This window comes from Podarcis filfolensis, assembly GCF_964270895.1.
Source record: "Podarcis filfolensis genome assembly, chromosome: 2".
Taxonomy (NCBI): domain Eukaryota; kingdom Metazoa; phylum Chordata; class Lepidosauria; order Squamata; family Lacertidae; genus Podarcis; species Podarcis filfolensis.
Genome location: NC_139605.1, coordinates 71,693,399 through 71,716,699, shown reverse-complemented (window position 1 = coordinate 71,716,699; position 23,301 = coordinate 71,693,399). Strand labels below are relative to the sequence as shown.

At 42.5% G+C, this 23,301-nt stretch overlaps 1 protein-coding gene and 1 long non-coding RNA gene across 14 annotated transcripts in view; one reads left to right on the top strand and one right to left on the bottom strand.

Annotated features, from left to right (window-relative positions):
* Nucleotides 1–1,607: 1,607 nt before the first annotated feature.
* Nucleotides 1,608–22,453, bottom strand: LOC310753207. 12 transcript variants are annotated; one of them, XR_014543292.1, is made up of 6 exons: nucleotides 21,815–21,879; nucleotides 18,697–20,265; nucleotides 17,756–17,929; nucleotides 7,601–7,685; nucleotides 6,286–6,457; nucleotides 1,608–1,679 (listed from the first exon to the last, which is right to left on the bottom strand). It is a non-coding gene; the product is annotated as an uncharacterized lncRNA (long non-coding RNA). The 12 variants fall into 12 exon arrangements; XR_014543293.1 differs by lacking the exon at nucleotides 1,608–1,679 and adding an exon at nucleotides 3,318–3,498; XR_014543282.1 differs by lacking the exon at nucleotides 1,608–1,679 and adding an exon at nucleotides 22,191–22,453 and having other exon boundaries at nucleotides 6,159–6,457; nucleotides 21,815–21,887.
* The window catches only part of DPYSL3 (dihydropyrimidinase like 3), a 59,384-nt gene continuing 56,342 nt past the window's right edge, over nucleotides 20,260–23,301 (top strand). The window contains exon 1 of one of the 2 annotated variants that reach the window (XM_083593990.1): nucleotides 20,260–21,542. In XM_083593990.1, the coding sequence (XP_083450116.1) occupies nucleotides 21,186–21,542 (357 nt within the window). In that variant the 5' untranslated portion in view covers nucleotides 20,260–21,185. The remainder of the gene's footprint in view (nucleotides 21,543–23,301) is intronic. The other variant, XM_083593989.1, reaches the window with a different exon arrangement.

Sequence of the window (23,301 nt, the reverse complement as noted above, 5' to 3'; positions counted from 1 at the left end):
CCTTCCGTTCTACATAGAGTTTCTCATGTCTCCTCAATAACTGGGGAGGAAAGGCATTTTGAGATGCCCGTGGCATTTCATGGAAAGCCATTAATCACAGATTGCAAGCCACAACAATAACCCCCAACCCTTTGAGCCAAGAGACTTTAGTATTCTTATTTGTTGAAATTGTAGTCTGCCCCACACACACCCCTAGTCCTTTGTCAATCTTAAAAGCTATGTGCATTATAAGCATAAGAATAACTGACCAAAAACATGGTAGGAGCTGGAACACAGCCTATTGTTTCTCATGGGATGGCTAGTGAGAATGGCACTGTTTATACCCACTAAAATGAGATTTGGGGATGGTCTTAAAAAGTGATTGGATAAATTCATGGAGTATACTTTATGTCTGTTAGTGGCTACAGGGCCACAGCACTGACACTAACTTCTCCCTTTTCCTCTGCCCACACGACCTTGTGCCACTATTCTCCATCCTGCCACTTGCCATCTCATTGTCTCACCCCTTACCTGCCATTTGCTACCTCCCAGGATTTCTGGGGCCTTCCTTGTGCCTCAGTGCTGTGCTCTGAGAAAGGGATCCTGTGAAAGGAAGCAAGCCATTGTGACTAGATGCCATGGCCGTGGCAAGCACTGTTAATCTGAGGCCCTTCTTCATGTGCCTCTTCCACGAGAGGTCTGGAGGGTGGCAACACATGAATGGGGCCTTTCTGCCGTGGCTCCCCATTTGAGGAATTCTCTCCCCAGGAAGGCTCACCTGGCACCTTCATTACATCTCTTTAGATGCCAGGCAAACACATTCCTCTTCCCCAAGGCCACTGGCTGATTTTACAATCTATGGCCTCTTAAACGTGTTGGGGTGAGTATTGTTTTTCAGTTATTTTGTTATGTATTGTGTGTTTTTAGGTTGTAACTCCCCCTGTGATCTTCAGATGAAGGGCGGTATATAAATCTAAATGATGATGATGTTAACAATCCCTCCTGGCCTGCTGCTTGAGCCACATGGCTATATATTGTAGTGCTGGCCCTGAACGCTATCAGTCATGATGGCTAAATATGGCTTGGTCAAATGGCCTGGCAGTCCTAATAAGGTCAGTGGAATGGAAGTTCCCAACACTTGCTATAGTTATCTAGTACAGTGGTACCTCGGGTTACAGACGCTTTGGGTTACAGACGCTTTGGGTTACAAACTCCGCTAACCAGGAAGTGGTTGCTCCAGGTTAAGAACTTTGCCCCAGGATAAGAACTGAAATCGTGTGCCGGAGGCGCAGCAGCAGCAGGAGACCCCATTAGCGAAAGCATGCCTCAGGTTAAGAACCGTTTCAGATTAAGAACGGACCTCTGGAACGAATTAAGTTTTTAACCCGAGGTACCACTGTATTGAACTTTTTATTATTGTGAAGGCTCAGGGGTAAACCAGCAAATATACTCAGTGAACACTAGAAGCAGAAAATAGGTGGAAGTCCTACCTATCCCATAGTAACTAGTTTTCTATTCAACTTGCAGAATACTAATTTAAAATAGTTTTTCCTCTCTTTAAATCCAAGTGTACAACGAAGGCAATAACATAATCTGAATACTATACATTCATATATAAGTTCCACTGAGTATGTGTAGGATTTTAGTCTTTTTGTCAAATGGTGTGTTCTGCCCTAGTTGCAGTAATTCTTGTTCTTGACCTAAAAATCAAGAAAAAGAGCGGTTAATTAAAAAAAAATCATACAGAAGGCATAAGGTATATGAAAGAAGGCTTTGCCTGTGGTAATGGAATAGTGTGGAAACGCTGTGTCTGCTATTTGCTCTGCAATAGCACACTGAGATTTTTCTAGAGCAAGTTATTTGCGGCTTGTAGCCTCAATCTTGGCATAATACGGAAATGTAAAACAAAGAGTGCTGTAATGGGAAATAAAGAAATTTGTACAGGATGTTATAATTTGCAGCACATTAGCAATTAGATTATTAGGTCCCTGTAAAAGAGGACCCATCAGCATATTTGTAAAAATGCTTTATAGAAAACCTCTTTGCTTAAACAAAACTCTGTGCATAAATATAACTTGTTTTGGAAAAAAACAGTATTTTGGCACTTCATTGCATGAAGTGCTGTCCTGAGTTTTAGGTATTTCTATACATGGCTGGGTGGGGAAATCAAAAACAGTGAAGCTGAAATGAAATCTATCAACAAACATACTTTTTTGCCTTTAATTTCCTTCTGGCTTTACTGTTTACTATTTCCCTCTTCAACCATGTATGTATGTATAGGCTCACAGGCCCTAAAGGAAGAAACCAGACCAAATAGCACTTCTATTGTACAACTTATTTAGGTTGCAGTTCTTTATTGGGTTTCTGTAACTGTTGGGAATATGTGAGTGTGATTGTGTGCAGGTGCAGAATGCCTAAGGCACAGGCATGTTAGTAGATGTTAATACTGAGTATTAGTGTATTGAGTAGAAATCTCTGTTATGGAATATGATGTTTTATATATTGTAACCATGGATTTTGATGATTAGCATATTGCCTTTAGTTTTTTGCCTTTTCTGTAAATTGCTTTGTGATCTTTTCTGACGAAAAGTGGTGTATAAATACTTAAAATAAAATAAACAAATAGTATTTATATACACACATTGTTATGCATATATGGTGTTTAAAAAATTATATCTGTATTTTTAATGAAGATTTTAGATTTTTTTGTGGGGTGTGTGTAACCCACTTAGAGGCTTCAGCCAATTACGGTAAGTAGCATACAAGTTCTATTAAATATATCACACCTACAACTCAGGATAACATTTGTGCATTTGATGAAGCAAAAGCTTTTGTCATAATTAATAAGTTAGTTCTTACAGTATCACACAACTGCAAGAGACTAATATGCCGGCCTCCTCTGGAAATGGTTGCTTTGGATAATATTGCTGGAAGAAAAGGCTAGTTGCTTACAGCCTATAATTGTGCTTCTGTAACATCTTTTAAAAACTCTGTTTTGCTTATGCTGTAAACCAAATAGTAAATACTCTGGTTCTTGTGAGTTTCTTGATAGTTTGAAAGATTCACAGTTATTAGTTTATGTTGCTCCACAATGCAATGATGACTTTGAAATTTACTTTATTGATTTACATAGTACTCTGTTGGTCCATCTAGCTCTGAAGGAGCTATGTCTTGACAAGCAAAGATCACTCCCATCCCTTCCTATTTAGTTTCTTTTAAGTGGAGATAGAATTTAACTTGGAAACCAATGCATGCATATTTATTATGCACAATGTAAAACTACTTTTATGTGCGCCTAAAACAAATAGACACAGTTACAATTAAAGAAAATCCTACTGTAATTACACTGACTGACTCTCCCATAAACATTCTTCGTAAGAGGTCAGCAAAGCCACTTCCACTTTGTATATATTTTTCCAAGAGAAAGTACAATGACCCGTGCTGTCACTCTCTTCCAAGAATTTCCAAGAGTTCTTTTAGATAAGCCTAGGCTACATGGATGTGCTGATTCATATGTCACTTTGGAGAAAGAGAGAAAATCAGTGAAGGCAATCTGAAGCTTCCAGGATACTTGATTAAAGCCCAAAGGAATGACAGTCTTTGCCAAATATTTATATTGCAAAACCCTCAGCCTGTGCTGGTTAAATAGTATGAATTCCTTTGTATATTAGAAAGGGACACTTATAAGTAATTGAGTGTTCCATTACAGTGGTACCTCGGGTTACATACACCTCAGGTTACATACGCTTCAGGTTACAGACTCCGCTAACCCAGAAATAGTACCTCGGGTTAAGAACTTAATTCGTTCTGGAGGTCCGTTCTTAACCTGAAACTGTTCTTAACCTGAAGCACCACTTTAGCTAATGGGGCCTCCCACTGCTGCCGCCACACGATTTCTGTTCTCATCCTGAAGCAAAGTTCTTAACCTGAGGTACTACTAACATGAGCCTCTGATATTGGTAGGCATTCTGAAGCCTTCAGATTGGCCAGGCCTGGTCTAAAGACTAGGATCTTAGGCTTCTGCCTTGTCCTGCTTAGCAGAACAGAACCTTCTAGCTGTAGCTCCAGTGCCAAGCCACTGGCAATGGGAGCGTAAAAATGAACAAAGCTTCCAGGCTCTGGTTATGTCTACACATAGCCCCAATCTGGCTTTGTCAAGAACAATATTCATGATTTTGGAGGGGCAAGAGAAGAAATCCACACTAATCATGTTGATAATGTTCCATCCCAGTGGCTTTTCTGTTTGCGCCAACATATTTCAAACCCAGAACAACTTCCCTGAAGAACTTTGCCTTTCGTATGCACAACCTCAGATGCTTAGAGTGACAGGCATACTCTATGATTTTAGCAGCACAGCAACCTATTATAGCAATCCCTAAGGAAAAAATATTTGCTGTTAGTAGCTAGCTTAAGGGTTGTTTTTGTCCCCAATTTGGTTATTTCTGCCGACTGGGTTTTTCTTTACAATCCCATCCCCTTAATGCTGTTTGGTGACCATTGCAAAGGAGGAGGCCAAGAGCAAATGAATGCAGGAAAGACATGAATGCTAGCATTAAATGTATCGAGTAGAAGCATTACCCTGAGTAAGTCACTACTGGCTGTGAATGTAGCATCTGTGGAGTGTTCTCATTTTTGCCACGTTGCATCTCTCACTCTGCCTAGAGCCTTTTGTGCCTTACATTGGCCCAGTTCCCGAACAGCTTCTTCAAATGCCCAAAGACTTTGAGCTCATTCATTTCATCTCCACAGCTCCTCTTGCTAAATCCCAGAGCTTCAGTGTCTTGCTTGATTGATGAAGGCAGACAGCTTTCTTTGGCTCGTATAATCAGGAGGAGCCACTGAATACTCTCCACAAATGTGCATTTCTTTTATGGATTTCTTCCTCTCCATTTTTAATTTGGGGTAAATTCATCCCAGAGGTGAGATTATAACTTTATTCCCGCCCACAAAAAATACTCCACAAGTTAATGAACTGAAACACAGTAGTAGTGTTTCCATGAAAATGATTCATTTAAATGTATCTAAGACAGGCATAGGAAAACTCCGGCCCTCCAGATGTTTGGGACTACAATTCTCATCATCCCTAGCCAACAGGACCAGTAGTCAGGGATGGTGGGAATTGTAGTCCCAAACATCTGGAGGGCTGGAGTTTGCCTATATCTGATCTAAAACAATAAACCCATCAATCTCCTCTAAGGTATCTTCTTCCCTCTTTGGACACCTCTTCCCTGAAGGAGTCCATGAAGCTGCAATGATAGCCCACTACTTGATCTATCTCTGCACCAGGAATGAGGAAAACATCTCAGCTTAAAGGAAGCGTTCCCTCATGGGCAAGCTTTGGAGCAGTGGGTGAGGCCAGAGGCAAAAAGTGGGCAAGACAACAGATGTGGTCTCTGTGCAGTAGGTTACAATCTATACAGATGGTCAGTGGTTTCTACACTCACATTTCCACCCTCCATCCTGACAAGAAAGTGGCATTATTCAGGGACACATTTCATCCAGGCAAAAGTACTGAGGAGGGTATTGCAGGGCCAGTAAGGAGGGTATTGCAGGGTAGATGAGGTAGGAAGTCTGGTGTGGGAAGAATCCCAAAGGCTTGACAGAGAGACCTGGAGGGCCACATTTGATCTCCAGTCATGAGATTTCCCAGCCTTACAATACCTTCCAGGGACTGCCAATGCAGCACCCATGCTCAACAGTACCTCCTATGGCACCTGCAAAAGGCCTCAATAAATATCCACTCAAAAATCCACAATGCACAAGAAACAGATTGGTCTTCCTGTTTCCACTGACATGGCCTCTCCCATATTGAACACACTGCTTAACAAGACCAGGTTTCATTGGATGCTGGGCCTGGGCACCTACCCTCTTTCCATTATGAACAGAGGAGAGGGACAAAGAGCTTCTTTAGGAGAGTGTGGTGGTAGATGATGTAGGAGACTTTCCCATTGGTGGGGAAGGGGCCGAGGGTGGCATGCTCCCATCATTCCGTGGTCCTGCCTCTTTTTCCGCTCCCTTGGATGTGGCAGCCATTTTGTGTTAATGTTACTCTCCCACAGCCATTGTTTCGTATTATGCCACACACCCCACAGCATCTATGTTATTGGTACCCACGGCACTTTTCCAAAATTCCAAATGTGCCAACAAAGGTTGGCAACTCCTACTAACTATACACTATATCCTAGGAGAACTTGTTAATTCATGCTAATTCTCCTGCTGCTTTATGCTGATGGCTTTAAACAATAATGATTCTACTTTTATTCACCCTCTCCTCCTCCTTAAAAAATAAATAAATATGTGTCTCACATTGTCAGTTCTTGGCCATGTTTTCCTGTTCCTGGTGACATGTGGCAAAGCAGATATGTGGAATAAAGAATTATCCAAGGGTAAGTGGTGGAAATGTTGTCAATTTGGATAAGTAGCAGTTTAGGAAAAGGGGGTTGGGTGGGGCCTCTTCTTTGATGAATCTCTCCAGCACCTGAAACAAAAGCAGTAGGAAAGGTTTTGGCTTAAAATAAAAAATAAAAATCTGAGATTCAGTTCACAGCATTTAGAACATCTGTTTTTCCTGACATGCAACATGTTCTGTTTTAGAATATAAAGAACTTAAACATATTTTCATCTGTTCCTACTTTGTCCAGCAGCCGTTGTTTCTCAAAACAAACTTCTGCCAATATCTAGGTTCATTTGATGGCCAAAAGTATGTCTCTCTGTAGGCTTTCTTTTGCATGTCTCTTCTTTCAAGTGCAAAGCATTAAAAAATAAACTCCAAATGCTGAACATACGATTCTCCTCCATCCCAGAGGCTGAGATACTTAGAAATTTGCTTTTAGAAACAAACTGTCAAACAATGAAAGTGGGATCAGCTTTGTTTTTCATGCCTTCGATGGAAATAAATGGTTTGCATCCTGGTATTTAAAGCCTCATTGTTCCCTGTAAAAACCCTCAAGTTTATAATGCTAGCCTAAATAAAATATTTACTTATTTTACGCTTAATATTTTTCCTTAATGTAAGACAGAGTCACTTTCTGAGCATAACAGACAGTTTCTACTCCAGGGCTTTGCATGGGACAAGCAGATGGTAATTTGAGGAGAGAGGTGAATACAAATTTTGGGTTGGAAGGGAATCAGATCATGAACTTGTATTGGGGGGAAAACCCAACAACTTGGAAATTGTGTAGATAAGATCCTTTGACATACTGAGGTGGATTCTGCTGTTTCATACACAACGCATTTCTCCTGGTCAGGGTGGAGGTACTCTGGCCTTATAACTGATCATCAGTAGAGCACATGGTTCAGTTCCTAGCATCTCCATCTAAAAAGGATGGTGATAAGAAATATTTCTGACCTGGAGAGCTCCAGCCTATACTGAGCTAAATCATAGAATTATGGAATCATAGAGTTGTAAGGGACCCTGAGAATCATCTAGTCCAACCCTCTGCAATGCAGGAATATGCAGCTTTCCCTTAAAGGGACGGAACCTGCAGCCTTGGTGTTATCAGCACCACGCTCTAACCAACTGAGCTACCCATTTGACCAAATGGACAAATACTGAGTGAGATGGATCTGGCAGAAGGCAGATCCATATGCTCCTGACACATTACTGCAGCTGTAGCATTACCTGAAGAAACATCCTGTAGCAGCCTTGCTGAAGGTCTGGGTCACTGAGAAGACAGGAGACCAGCTGGGAATCTTGTGCATGTCATCTTAAGTTCCATGGAAGAAAGGCAGGATATAAACATAATCACAAGTATTTATTATTTCAAACATTCATATGTATCTGCCTTCCCATCTTTTAGTGCCCAAGATGGCTTATTTAAGATCAGACGATTATTTTTAGAAATCAGCTAATACATGGAAATATGGAAACAAAAACCCAACCATATGCCCGAACACATCAAAAACTAAGTCTGAGAAGCAGGGCAACTAACAGTGAGCAGCCATCAGGAAAATGCCTTGATGTGTAAAAGATGGCACTGACTCAGTTTTTCTGTGGTGGGTGTTCCAAACTCTGGGCACTGCAAATGCAAGGGTCCTTCACCACCTACTTTGCCTCTGAAATGGGAGGACTTGGAGCAGGGCTTGCACTGATGACTTCAGTGGATAAACAATTTCATATAGGAGGAGGCAGGTCTTCAGAAATGCCAGTCGTAAACCTAAATCCCAGTCTGGCTATGTTAGAAGGTCATAGCACTAGCTATGTTAGTGGTGTTACACAATTTGTAGTGAGAACTTGTAAAGCAAACAAGGAATCTTCCCTCTGGGAAGATATTTTAATTCTGTTTGCTGGGTTTTTTTCTTTCTTTCTAGTTGACTTCTTGAAGTTCCTAATAGGCTTATATGCACCCTTGTGTGGTGGCAACCATTGGAGATTACACTGACAGGAGCATCTCCTCTGCTGTACTTAAAATGGGTGCAACGGGGGCCTCCATGGTGGTGGTACAGCCCCCTAATCATTCATGCAGTCACTGCGTGGTATTGGTTTCCTCAAGCATGAAATGAATGTAAATGCAACAAGCTGTTTATATAGAGTACAATAATAAAAATAACTATAATTTCTTAGGAATGTAATATTGGCTCTGAAGAAGCATATGCTAACCTAAGATTAAAGCCCATTGCTTTAACCTGGCGATCCACAACAAGCTGGGATCAAGACACTGAAATGCCTTTGAATTCTTTGCCAAGTTAAGCCTTTAAGTGACAAAATAAATATATTTGCTTGGGTGGACCACGACAGAATTGCTGCCATTGCTTGGAGAGATGAGTCATGCATCAGATTAACCGCTGGCAGACTCTTTACAAAAGGCCAAACAGATTCTGCAGACTGCCTGTGTTTGGTCGCTTCATAAAGCTCTTTCTAGGGTGAATCCCATTGGTGCAGAGCATAGGATCAGGATTCAAAGCACTTTCCCAATGTACCAGTGGAGGTATCTTGCTTTGAAAATGCAACATGAAGACACAACAGTGCAGCACATCCTATTTTGGCTATGTGGGACAACCATTGAAAGTAGTGCAGGAGACATAGCAATGTAAAGAAAAACTCTGCTCACTTTCAGCCTTAACAATTCTGAGTTGTTAACATTATTCCTAACTGTGCAAAATGCCGAGGGCTGCTCTTCTGCCAGGCCTACTTTCTTAGAAGAGGAAATATATAATTACAGTGTCCTTCCCATTGTAATTTCCCTTTATTGCATTTTCAATAGATGATCTATGGTGCTAGCTATATATCAGCTATGTCAATCGGGTTAGTCCCTCATTACTTGTCTTCTGTGTACAATTACGAAAGGGTGCTGTCTCCAGATCCACCAGAAAACCATTTTAATATCATTTCCCACTGATGTGGTGGTAGCAGAGAAAAGAGGAATTTCCTCCTAAGGACCTGACTTTCAGATGGTTGGTTTGGGATGAATAAGGAGTATGTATGTGTGTGCGGGCAGACAGTTATTTCCTTGGTATTATTCCTTATTTCATTTGTGTTATCTGCCTTCCTCCAAGGAGTTCATATATTCAAGATAATTGTGAAAGGATGAGACAAAAATCATGGTGTGGCAGTTAGAGCATTTTTTTCCTAACTACAGTGGTACCTCGGATTACAGACGCTTCAGGTTACAGATGCTTCAGGTTACAGACTCTGCTAACCCAGAAATAGTACCTCGGGTTAAGAACTTTGCTTCAGGATGAGAACAGAAATCGTGTGGTGGTGGCTTGGCGGCAGCAGGAGGCCCCATTAGCTAAAGTGGTACCTCAGGTTAAGAACAGTTTCAGGTTAAGAATGGACCTCCAGAACGAATTAAGTTCTTAACCCAAGGTACCACTGTAGTGCACTCCAGCTATGCTGGCTGGGATTGATGGATGTTCTGGTCCAAAACAGCTGGAAGGCCCAGGCTGGAGAAGCCTAAGATACAGCAATGGCCTAGGGCTGTGAAGACTGAAGTTCAAATCCCTGATCCGGCATGAAGCTTACTGAGTGACTCTGGGACAGTGCTGAACTCTCAGTCTAACTCACCTCTCGGGGGAAAACCACATGCACCGTCCTAAACTTCTTGGGACACAAATGCACTTCATCCCTTAAAATGGTGTGGAGTGCTGAGCAAAAGTGTTTGGAAAACAAATACTGAGCAGCACTGTTTACCTGATGTTAGCTTTCTTCTTCTTCGGGAACAAAGATAAAGTGCAGCTGGTATAAGACAGGATGTAACTGACTTAAAGACAAACATTAAGAGGAATGTTGTGGTCATGGCCCTGAAAGCAGCTGTTTGTGTGTAATCACCAAAATATTTTATTCTCCAAGCACCTAAATCATTTGACCCACATGAGACAATCCAGAAACATAAAGACTCAAGGATGGGGAAAATAGTCCCTCGGTGTCTATAAATAACTCTCATGCCCAATGTAAAATAGAGCAAGAATAAAAACTAGATTTATTATACCACAGTGCTCCATTTGGTTTCGACTGAGGTGACCCACATTTGAGGGACGGATGCTACTAATTATTTTTTTTTAAATCACTACACCATATAAGCACTTTTGAGTTGAAATATCAGCTGAGATCTATGCTACTGAGGATGGACTATACTTCAGTGGTAGAGCAAGTGCTTTGCATGCAGAAAATCCTAAAGTCCAAACTCTGGCATCTCCCGTTAGAGGATTTCAAAGCAGGGCTGAGAAAGGCCTTTGTGAGTCAGAGTTGACAGCACTAGGCTAAAGGTAGTGGGTAGGAGGTAGATTGTGGCACCTTCCCTCTGCTGGGGTGTGCGTGCAAAAAATGCTGGCATAGTTGGAGATAAACTGATAATGCAAAACACTTTTCAAGTTCTTAAGCAAGAATGCAAAGTCAGAACCACTTAACACAACTCAGTTATGTCTTATATGTTAAGACAAGCTGAATGTGCATTCTTTGTAAAGTTAAAAATGCATCAGTGGACACGAAGCAGTTATCCCTCCCCACCTCGCCTTACAATGGCTCTGGGCAGTCCTACTTGGCATCAGTGGGTTGCTTATTGCTGCTGCTTGAAGAGGAATCAGTGTTTTTTTGTTAAAAATTTAAAGCATCAGTGAAGAACCTTTTTCAGCATGAGGCCCAGATTCCCTTCTGGGCCACCTTTTGAGAGTGATGTAAATTTTACCTTTGTGCAGGCTAGTCTGCACACACTAATATATACTGCTGTCTCCCATCTAGACAAACAAGAGTTTGCCAAAGTTCAAGGGCACATTGCAGCCAGCCAAAAATGCTTGTGGTGCAAAGGAAGGGCAGTGAGGGGTGTGGTCTGGGGAGAGTTCCAAGGGCCAGAGAGAGAATCCTGGAGGGCCACATTTGGGCCTGAGGTTCCCCACCTGTCTTAAACTGTTGGAGAGTGCACCTTCAGGGGTGAAGTCAAACCACTGGAGAGTTACAGCGCCTGCTGTGGCTGTAGAGACTGATGAGGAAGAGATGTGTTTTGTTGCACCTGGGGCAGATGAAGGTGTCCAGTTGTGCTGTTGCAGATGCACCATCTCTGCGTTCTTCCAAGTGGTCATTCCTCCTCTGGTCACTGCCTTGGATACACAACCTGATTGTTTGTCTGCAAGTGCTGCAGTTGACTGTAAGGGACTCCCACATGGTGGAGTTAGTGTTGCCAGCTTTCATGTCACGCTTGCAGACATCTTTGCAATGCAGAGTTGGTCTGCCAACGGGCCTGGTGCCTGAAGCTGGCTCCCTGTAGATTACACCCTTGGGTATCCTGCCATCTTCCATTCTGTGGAGATGGAGTAGACGTCACTGAGACAGGAGTGTGAACATGCTGGGAACATGTGGGCTTGGGAGAGCACATCTCTGCTTGAGACTCTGTACTACGAACTGACGACAAAGGCTGCCTTCTACTAATCCCTTTACAGTGGTACCTTGGGTTAAGTACTTAATTCGTGCCGGAGGTCCGTTCTTAACCTGAAACTGTTCTTAACCTGAGGTACCACTTTAGCTAATGGGACCTCCTGCTGCTGCCGCTCCGCCGGAGCACGATTTCTGTTCTCATCCTGAAGCAAAGTTCTTAACCCGAGGTAATATTTCTGGGTTAGCGGAGTCTGTAACCTGAAGCGTATGTAACCCAAAGTACCACTGTATAGAAAAGACCTTTTAAAAAATTGCACACTCTGGAAAACTGGGCCCTAATTTCCTGATAACACCAAGGTTTCCAGTTGTTAGGAAAGCCAGATTGCACGTAAAGAGGAAGCTGATAATTGCAGTGTTTCCACTTTCCTCCTGATCTCCATTCAGTTTTTATCACACAGTTTGGCTTACTATAGAGAGTTTGGAAAAAGAGGTCTACTAAAAATAAAGAGGTGTTTGATAACACATGTTTTGATGAATCATCTACGAATCATTTGTGGGAGACGCTGAAATTAGACAAAACACCAGAAAATATGTTGTGGCATTCCATCTTGCCTTGGTAGGGGACATACAGACAGAGTAGTAAACCAACAGGAATTTGCTATTAGTAACTTGGTTTCTGTCATTTACATAATAGCAAAATGTAAGAAATGTTTCCCACAATTACATATACTAGAAATTATGGTGAAAATCAAGTGGTTTTTTCCCCATGACAAGTTCATAAAGACATTTTAGTTAAAAATTATTCTCAATTATCACAAAACCTAGCTAGCAGACCCACAACAAGCAACAAAGAAAATGGACAATGAATTCTAGGAGTCAAAAAATTATAGAACACCATACCATGTGGAGTGGTTATGTCTCATCTCATTAACTAATCCTCCTGTGAAAAGGGATTTCCTTAAAGGATATTTTGAAGAAGGCTGGACAATTCTTCCTCATTCATAGTTGTTCTTACGAATGGCTTGGCAAAGCACTTGGGAGCTTCTTAGCATTTCCAAGTGTCTGATGCTGAAATAGTATTTCTGTCATTTCCATTAAAGTAAGCATTTTAAAAATTAGTTTACTTTTCTATAAAGCAATCTGACATGAAAAAAATTTGGGTTGCTGAATGAAGAATATGGCATTATAGGGCATGAGTTCAAAGTATTGTATGTTAAGTCTCAGAAACTAAACTAGAAATTTAAATGTGACTATGGCTTTTTCCTGAAGGGTTTGGAAAATCCCAAACATGCTCACTTAAGTTGCAATTCTATACCCATTTACCTTCGTAAGTGGGGCCTACTTCTGAGTAAACATATAAGATTGTGTTGTCAGTGCAGTGCACCAAGATAGCACAAGCAAAATAATACCCACATTTACATCCTGCACATGTTTGCCTGACGTATGCAAGGAAGTATAGGCTACATACAGGCACTTGTCATCAGTAACAGACCCTCCAGAGACAGTCCTGGATTTACTGAAGCCATCCCAGTTTCTGATTTGATCAGAGAATGTCCTGTTTTTCCTTAAGATGTCTCTATTTTCATCAGAAAAATGTTGGAGTGTGTGCATTAAAGGTTGTAACACATGACAACAAAAGTACAGAAGGCAGCTGAATTCTTCTGTTTGGCCTTCTCGGTAGTGGCACCCTCCCTGTAAAACCCCCTCCCTTCAGATGTCAAGGAGATAAACAACTACATAAAGAAGACATCTGAAGGCAGCCCTGTATCAGGAGGTTTTTTTAATTTTTGATGTTTTACTATGCTTTCATACAGTGCTTTTTTCTGGGGGTACGCAGGGGTACGCATACTCCTCACCATTTTATGAATCTAACAGGAGAAGAAACTAAAAAAAATAATTTTTAAAGTTTCTTCTCTAGCACGGTGATTGGTCAGTTCCATTGTTACCACCTCCGATGGTGGCTTCATTTACTTTCCTGGTGATTTTCTTGAGTCAAAATGAGAGTACCCATAAACATTTTTTTAGGGGGGAAAAGCACTGCCTTCATATATGCTGTAAACCGCCCAGATTGGGCGGGGTATAACAAAAGCAAAAGCAACAGCAACAACAACAACTTCTATAGGTAAAGCCTTATGTGTAGATATCCCTTTGGTCCCAATTCTTTTAGTGTTGACTCTGGAATAAGTGTAGTCATTTTGCATTTGGGACAATTTCACTTCTTTTACACGTTGTCAAGACTTTGGCTGTTAATTTTAAAATTAATCCTATTTGGCTGCATCCTGCCCTGATTAGTTCTCCATTTCCAGGATTCTTATTGTATTTTTCGCCCTATAAGACGCACCAGACCATAAGATGCACCTAGTTTTTGGAGGAGGAAAACAAGAAAAAAATATTCTGAATCCCAGAAGCCAGAACAGCAAGAGGGATCGCTGCTTTCGCTGCGCAGTGATCCCTCTTGCTGTTCTGGCTTCTGGGATAGCTGCACAGCCTGCATTCACTCCATAAGACGCACACACATTTCCCCTTACTTCTTAGGAGGGAAAAAGTGTGTCTTTTAGAGCAAAAAATATGGTATATAGTACACACAGTTATATTATGCTTGTTAGGCAACTGTTTTATAATTCCTCATTCCAGCCATGGTCCCTTCTCCACCTCAGTACTATTAAAGTATTCCACCCTTTTCTTTCTAACACTGAACATGAGCATTTCTACTTACTGACCCATCCTTAATGGCACACCCCTCCTTTCTTTTTTGCTCTCTCCTAATACTGAGTAGTTATGGACAATTTCTAAGCCATTTGGAAATGAGGCTAATGCTGGGAAATATTTGTATCTTCTAATTGGATTGTGCTTGGTACTGTCAAGTAGCACACACAGCTTTGACATTATTAATATTTCAGACGATAATACTGTAAAAGGAGTCACTTGGAGATTTGTCATCCATTTAAGTAATGCAACAGAATAATGAGGTTTTGAGACAGAGCCATTAGCTGCTCTTGCATGGCTGTCTGGCTAAGATGCTGCTATTTGAAAGTCTATCAGCGCCAATCCTGGATATTTTGCCGCTTAATCAAATTCCTCTCCCACCCCCCAACCTCAATATGATGCTCCCTTCTTTCCTCTTTGCAGTAGTGTGTACCTGATCTGCCATTCTCTTGAGATACCACAACCAAGGTACTGTGGTTGTGCTACAGAGGGCTCTGGACTGGGAACTTTGTGGACAGTCAGGGAGCACAGAATGAGAGAGTTCAGTCAGGATGTATGGAGGGGGGAAGTGTTAAAGCTCTCTCCTCTGCATGCTACGGTCCTGATCCAGCTTCTCCCCACCCCAACAAACAAACAAGAAACAAGAAACCTCAACTGTTTATGAGCAAACTGTGTTAACAATCATCATATCTAGTTTGGCGGCCATATCACTTTGTGCAGGAAATCCAGACAGCAGCTACTTCTAACTTCCCTGGGTGGGTTGTACAAAGGGAAAAGGGAAAATTTGCTGCTCCCCTAAACTTGCCCCCCAGTCTGTTCCTTGCACCGTTCAGACCTACCTTTCTCCAGAAGATGTTCCTAAAAGTACTATTTTGCCTAAGTCCACAGTCTTGTGTTTTTTTACCCAACATTTGCTATTTTAAGTGTGAAATGGAAAATAGCCCTTTGTATTGTGAAAAACAAAAACTGTTTAAAGAGTAAAAAAACAAAAACATGCCTGAATCTCTACTATGCAGTGGGTGGTGAAAATCAGGGCTCATTTAGTGATCATTTGTTTCCATTCCATTCCATTCCATTCCATTCCATTCCATTATTTTCCTTACCCACAGACCATTGTTGGTTTTGGAGTCCGTTATACAGACAGTGGTGTGTATGAGAGGAAGAATTTATTGTTTTGAGAGTTTCTCCTGCGAATCTTACTAATCACTGATAGACTTTTCTTAAACAAAACTCATTGTGGCTGCTGACATCAGCTTCACAGATGACATTCAGTCATGATAATAAGTCAGAGATGGTAGTAGCAGGAGTAGGAGAGAGAACCAGACATGCTGACAATTATCTCTGAGAATGGCTGTTGTGTTATGTTGCACATTGAGTCTAGTCAATGAAAGTCTAGTCAGCAGATCTTGAGAAATTTAAAAAACAACAAAAAACTGATAGCAGTCAGAGCCCTGTGAGTGGTCTGCTGCTTTCTAGCTGAAGTTATAGATCTGGTCAGTTCTGGATAGCAGACTGTGTAAGTATGTGATATAATAAAGGGTGACCCAAAAGTAGCTATACGTTCATTCAATCAATCAATGGATTATTTTTCTTTATTGATATTACGAATGATGAGAACTTGAGTCAAGAACAAAGAAACTGGATTCTAAAGCAGTATACCTACTTTTGGGCCACCCTGAATATAATAAATAAATATTTTCATGCAAACATTCATAAGGGACAATTCACATAACTGTGCACAGAAAGAAAAACAACTCAAACTGAGCTGTGCACACAGGAGACTCCCATGGTTTTTACAGTGGTGGCTAACATTAGACAGGATGCTTGTGGCTGTATAAATGGATTCTACCTTTGGGCACACACAGATTCATTTACACTACCCTTTCTTCACCCACTTACATACCGAATAAAGGAATCTGTTAGTATGGGCAACCATCTGAAGTGAGCGAGGAACTAAGAGTTGTGGGACATGCCAGAAGCTAGGAGTAAAGAGAAATAAAGAGTTAGCAAGAACTAAAAGACCAACTACGGTGCAGAAGCAAAGGACAAACTGGGAGACAGGGCTAAGGATACAATAACATCCCGCTGTTCAGAAAGACTTCATTCCTCAAGCAGGAATCCAATTTTCCCTGCTGTCCAGAAGGATCCAATGACTAGCCTGAGTGGGGAGACTCAGTACAGGACCAGAGGGTACCTCACTGAAAAGCTGCCATTTGGCAGGTCACTTGCTCACCACACAGGGCAGCTCTCTCTGTGATTCTAGCAGCTTTCTCCTGATACACTGAAATCGCAATTATTTGTTTTTCCACAAGAGATCCGTAATCCTTAATTCCCTATCAATAAATTGCAATCCAGGACCTTTCTGGTGTAGTCAGTGACTGCATGGTAAAGATGCTATTTTGACAGTGACTATGGTGTTCTCGTGATCACTTAATAAAAACCATATGAACCCTATTCTGCTCTACCTACTAACTCTTACGATTATGATTAAATGTATGCAACGGATTCAGAGACCACTGAAAGATGATGACTAATCTCTTGGTATACAGTTGCTGTCTGAATAACAGTAAGAGTAAATGTGACATTGAATTGCTTTAAAGAAGTCCTTAAATAGGAGCAAAAGTATATCATTAATACCGTATTTACTCAAATGTAATGCTCACTTTTTTTGGCCAAATTACATTGCAAAGATTAAGGTGCGTATTAGATTCAATGGCGCATTTACGTTCACCAGCAAATAATTTTTTTGTTTTGTTTCAAAGTTATGAAAATTGAGGTGTGCATTAGATTTGATGGTGCATTAGACTCGAGTAAATATTGTAACTGAATAATTGTAATAATATGTACAGTATTATGCATTCACACAGTATTATGTAATCACACAAACACACATACCCTCCACAAGTAGTGGCTTTGACAGTTATAGAAACTTATTGGTGTTGAAGACTACATTCTTTGGGTTCTTGTAACACTGATTAGAATGTGAGTTCAATATCAGCATTATATCTTTCACAAGGAAGAATTACTACAACTTAAAATGGAGTCATCATGAAAATAACGATGGTAAGCAGTCCAGAGTTATCTTTGATTTTAACGTGCATTTGGGAACAATAAAATCTCTTTTGGTGAATACTGCATGTGAGATGTGCAGATTCATCATTTCACTCCTTTTACCTTGTCACACATTTAAGGAATGCTTTGCTGTGGAGCAGGATTTGCAGTTTCCTAGGTTGCCAACATTTTTGTATGTCTGCAACTTACTGTCTCAGATGAATCCTTATTTTTTACTTTAGAGCAGCAGCTTGTTGGGAATTCATGAAACTTGTAGCTGTCACACTTTGGTTTACAGTAATCAAACCTGCACATTTTCCAGAAGCATAGTCATGTCAGTCCGTTTTAGCAAAAACAACGAAGGGCACTCTGGAACCTTAAAGACTTGCACGATGTGGGAGCAAAAAAAAAAAAAAGTACTAAGCAACACAGAGCTTTGAAGCCTGTTGTTATGATGCACTTTAACATTTATGCTAAACCATACCACAAAAAGCAAACTTGGTCATCAAGCAGTCAAAACAAACAATTTAATCATTACAATAGTCTGATGGAATTAACTTAATAGTCTCATAAACAAACTATATCACACAACTCTACCTGTGCATATTTATTATTTAATCAATATAGAGTTTGCAGGTAAAAAAATAAATTGCAAGTAAATATGATTATGTGTGTTGCTATTTTCTGCTTTATGTGAAGTTGCCTTCATTCATTCATTCATATTTATTTATTTATTTATTTATTTTATCAGTTGCTTTATCTTGCCTAGGGCAACCCAAAACAACTTACAACCAAACAAACGTACAATAAATCTCACATAGATACATTAAAACCAAGGAAAAAGATAAAAGCATTAAACACATCCCAATCACTTTTAAAAGCCACAGATAGTTAAAAGCCAAAGGCCTGGTATCTAAAGATATATAATGATGGTGCCAGGCACACCTCCCTGGGGACAGCATTCCACAAATGGGAAGTCACCGCACAAAAGGACTGTTCTTGTGTTGCCACCCTGCACGCCTCTTGTGGAGAAGGCACACAAAGAAGGGCCTCAGATAAGGAGCGCAGGGTCTGGGTCTGTTCACATTGTGAGAGGTGGTCCTTGAGGTATTTAGAACTACTGTCTTTTTATGGAAAAGAGTTTTCCTTACCTGAAGTTACAATAGGCAGGCAGAAATCAATACATAAAGTCCTTCCTGGCATGGATAGATGGATGGAAAAAGATACATCTGTTGATTTCTGCCTCTCATGCAATTCTTAACAGTAGCAACTCTACAAATTATAAGTGAGCCTCTGGTAAGCTATAGTTTTCACTAAGCAAATGTGTTATTATCTATGTGCCTAATGTTGACCTCAGTGAGATTCTGAGTGCATGCTGTACCATCATGTCTTTACTTCAATGTCTTTATTTAGGGAGAGATATGATTTAATTTAGCTATAAGTCTTGTGATTATAGATGCATGTGGAAATATAAAATCATGGCTTCTGTTAGAAAATAAACTTCAGTTTGGAAGAAAAAAGAGGCCTCAGTCCTGAGCAGTCTTACATGCCTTAAACTTTCATGGATAAATGTGAAACTCTGCATAACATTCCTTCATTATGCTCTCTTGAGCTAGATAGGGGTGCCATATTTTGAAGAGCAAAAAAGAAGACACATTTGCTGACTTATACTTTTAACTATGGATCTCTATGACTCTCATCATGAAAAAGAGAATGTGTCCTGGAAAAAGAGGACATATGGCAACCCTAGCTAAAACTATTATCAGTTCCAGTTCCTGGCCTCGGGGAGTAATGATGACAAGGCAAAACAAGAATTGGCCTTTTCTGCAGTGGCTCCCCAGTTGTGGAATGCTCTCTCTTACATTGCCTTTAGGCGCCAGGCAAAAATGTTTGCCTTCAACCAGGTCTTGGGCTGATTGTTATCCAATACCCTTTTGAATATGTTGTGGAAGAGGTGATTTATTGGGTTGTTTCTGTTTTTGTTTTTATTATGTATTTTGTGTGGTTTTTTTAATTGTAGTTTTGTGTTGGGAACTTCTCGGAGATCTACAGCTAAAGGGTGGTATCCAAATGTAATAATAATAATGTAGAACATGGGCAGGGAACATTTTCCTTAAGTTACTAAATAACTGCACTCAGCTTCCATACATCTGGGATTTAGGAGGAGAGGTATCCATGTTTTATTTTAGAAATAAAATACTCCCAAACTTGCTACCTTTCGATTGCAATCTTCCTGTAACTTTAAAATCTACATGGTGTACAGAAATTCATTTGGTGCAGTGGCCCCCATCCCTGCATCTCCATGCCAGGAAAAATGGCACCTGCTGAACTTATACCTGCAATGTGGTTGCTGGAAGGCATGGGGATTCCACCTGAAGTACTACCTAACTTGCCTGCACATTCAGTCACAATAGGGTAGGATGTCACTGGTTGTGAGCTATGGCAGCATAGGGGAATCTCCGGCCCATGGGCCTAATTTGGCCCACCTGGCCGCTACAAATGCCTTGGAAGGTTGTTTTTTAGCAAGCCCCACTTGCTAAAGTCCTATTTGACACCAACTGCCATTTTCGGCAGCATTCCATATGTTAAGACTTGTATTTGTTATGAATGTTTCTTACGTTTATGCATGTTGTGCACTGTAGAAGTAACCCGGGGAAAGAGGTTCGGGCAAACATTTGATCAACCACCAAATGCCTCCTTCCCTTCTGCGAGTCCAATTCCTATTAAAAACACAGGAGGTCCAGATAAGGAACCTCTCACCAATGGCCAGAGAGATGATGGAAATTGTAGTTCAGCAACATCTCAAGGACTACAGATACCCCACACCTGATGTAGGGGGGCATAAGGAACCTCTCACCCTAGGAGCCAACTCCTGGGGGCAGAGTTCCCTTTGGCGCCCCCTAAAATATTTGAGAGGGCCAGCCCCCCAAGTTGATGGGCATTGCCATTCAAATAGGGTGTGTGCACCGCATCATGTGACCTATTTCTCTACCCCCCCCATCAAATATTTTATTCAAATTGACACTTCTCCCTCTCCCAACCCCACCCCTTAGCAGTTGTGTGACAAGCAGAAGTTCAGCCGGTGAAGTTTCTTTCCTGGCATGTTTTCCCCCTCCCCTCCCCCAACAAACTACTGCGAAGAAGAGACACAGATTAAAAAAAAAGTAGGCCGTCCTGTCAGGGACGTCGCGAGGATGGAGGCGAGCCGCTGCTGCCTGAGGGCTTCGACGCCGGGCGCTTCAGGTGCCCGCCGTTGCCGTTACACAAGCGCAGCCTAAGCAGAGCGGGCGCCGTTTTCCCCTCACGGCGGCGGCGGCCGGTGCTCGTCGTGTGAGGAAAAGTCCTCGTGGCCGGCCGGGCAGCCCTGCCGCCGCCGCCGCCTCCCTCTCTCCCTCCCTCCCATCAGGCGCTCTTTCTCCCTCTCTCCCCGTCAGCCAGTCACTCCGCGCTTGAGCTGAGGCGCGGCGGCTGCGGCAGAGGAGCCGTCTGAGGCGCGCTCTCCCCCTTTCCCGCCTCCTTCTCCTTCCTCGCAGGCAGGCGAAAGGGGCTCGACTTGCCACCCGGCGGCGGCGGCGGCGGCGGCTTGGGCTCCCGAGCGTTGTTTGGCGCTGCCCGCCCGTCTGCCTTGCCTGCGGCGGCCATGACCTCGAGCGGCAGGCGGAGAGGCCGGGAGCGGGGGGAGCCTCACCAGCAGGAGGAGGATGAGGAGCTGCCCGTGTACCTGGCGCGCCCGGGCACCGCCGACCAAGTGCCCCGCCAGAAGTATGGCGGGATGTTCTGCAGCGTGGAGGGCGCCTTCGAGAGCAAGACGCTGGACTTCGCGGCGCTCAGCGTTGGGCAGAGAGGGGCCCGGAGAGCCCCGTCGCGGCAGCCGGAGCCCCAGCAGCCCCCGCCGGAGCCCGACGCGCCCCCGGACGAAGCCCCGGCCCGCAGCGTCGAAATCCGGGCCCGCTCCGGCAAGGAGCGCCTGCAAAACCTCGACTACGAGGATTACAAGGTAAAGGGGGTGGGATGGGGAGCCCCTCAAGGGTCAGAGAGGAGGCAGGGGGACCGCGGAAAGGGGCGGGGGGTGTCGGTGGGTCACATCTCTGAGATGGGAAACAAAAGATGAGGCGATGAGGGCGAGGGGGACCTGCAGCCTGATCTGGAGGGGTGTGTAATGTGTGTGTTCGTGTCGACGGCTCATTGTGGAGCCTGTTTACTCGCAAGTAAAGCGCCCCCGAATCGCAGCCTTCGGCAGCTGGACTGACACGAGACAAAACTACTTACTTCTGGGCTTGTGCGTGATCTGCCGCCTTGAGAAACGTCCGAAGCATCTTTCGAACATCTCGCCCTCGTCAAGCTGCGAAGCGGTTAAAATTCAACAGAAGTTAAAACAAAACGGCACGAATCCTACTTGGCCGTACATTTTTACGGCCTGTTCCGAAGTTGATGATGGCTGTTAAGACGGTTACTAAGAGAGAGAGGCCCCTAGCGCCCCCCCTTCCTCCTGAAAAATAAACTTAGCAACTAAATAATGGGTGGATGAGGCATCTTTTCAACACTTCTACCTTGTGTTTCCTGACGTTCCCGATAAGCCCTTGCAGCTAGGAGTAATTCTGGTAAGATATCAGGGTTTAGGGATGTAAGAAACAACTCTACATACTCTTAGTGGTGCCTGGATCTTAATTGTAGAGGTCATGTGACCACATTCTAATTATTATTCACCATCCCTGTGAATGAATCAGTTGCTCATTCTGCTCTGTATATATGCTGAATCTTCTTTATTGCTCACAGAGGTTGTGGTTAACCAAGAGGAGGCTCTACAACTTTTTTCTGTTTCTTTTCAAGAGAAAAAGGGAGAGACAGCTTTTCTTTGCCATCAGCCTGTACTGCACAAGCAGAGTGTCAGCATTTTTAAAGTTATTAACTTAAAAGCTCTATGTCCTATGTTCCAAGAATGGTCAAGTAAGCCAATCAGGAGAGAATGCAGTCAACTTATGCCAGGATTGGTTACTTTAAAGTCAGTCCTCCCCATTTTCTTCATAAAAAGGATGAACTTGGAACTTAATTTAAATGGCTTGACTTTCAAAAGTTTGACCTTATAAGGAGCAGCTGAATAAAACAGGAACACCTTAAATATTGCATCATAGAAGTAAGAGCTCTTTTGTTAGAGGTTACATGCACCCTTTTAGGTTTTAAAAGTGGCCTAAGCATTCTTTTTTTAGGGAGACGGGTGGCGTTGTGGGTTAAACCACAGAGCCTAGGACTTGCCAATCAGAAGGTCGGCGGTTCGAATCCCCGCAACAGGGTGAGCTCCCATTGCTCGGTCCCTGCTCCTGCCAACCTAACAGTTCGAAAGCACGTCAAAGTGCAAGTAGATAAATAGGTACTGTTCCAGCAGGAAGGTAAACGGCGTTTCCGTGCGCTGCTCTGGTTCGCCAGAAGCGGCTTAGTCATGCTGGTCACATGACCCGGAAGCTGTAGGACGGCTGCCTCGGCCAATAAAGCGAGATGAGCGCCGCAACCCCAGAGTTGGCCACGACTGGACCTAATGGTCAGAGGTCCCTTTACCTTTAAGCATTCTTTTGGGATCCAAGAATTTCCAAGTCATTTATAAATAGCCTTTATATTCCGTTGGTCTTACCTACTGCAAAACAGGAAAAATACCTGAGAACTACTAAAAATAAGTGTCCTGCCTTCTAACCCCACCCCAGTTATATTTCAGGAAATCTTCTCTGAGCTGACACCAACAAAAGTTGGTACCTGAAATCAGG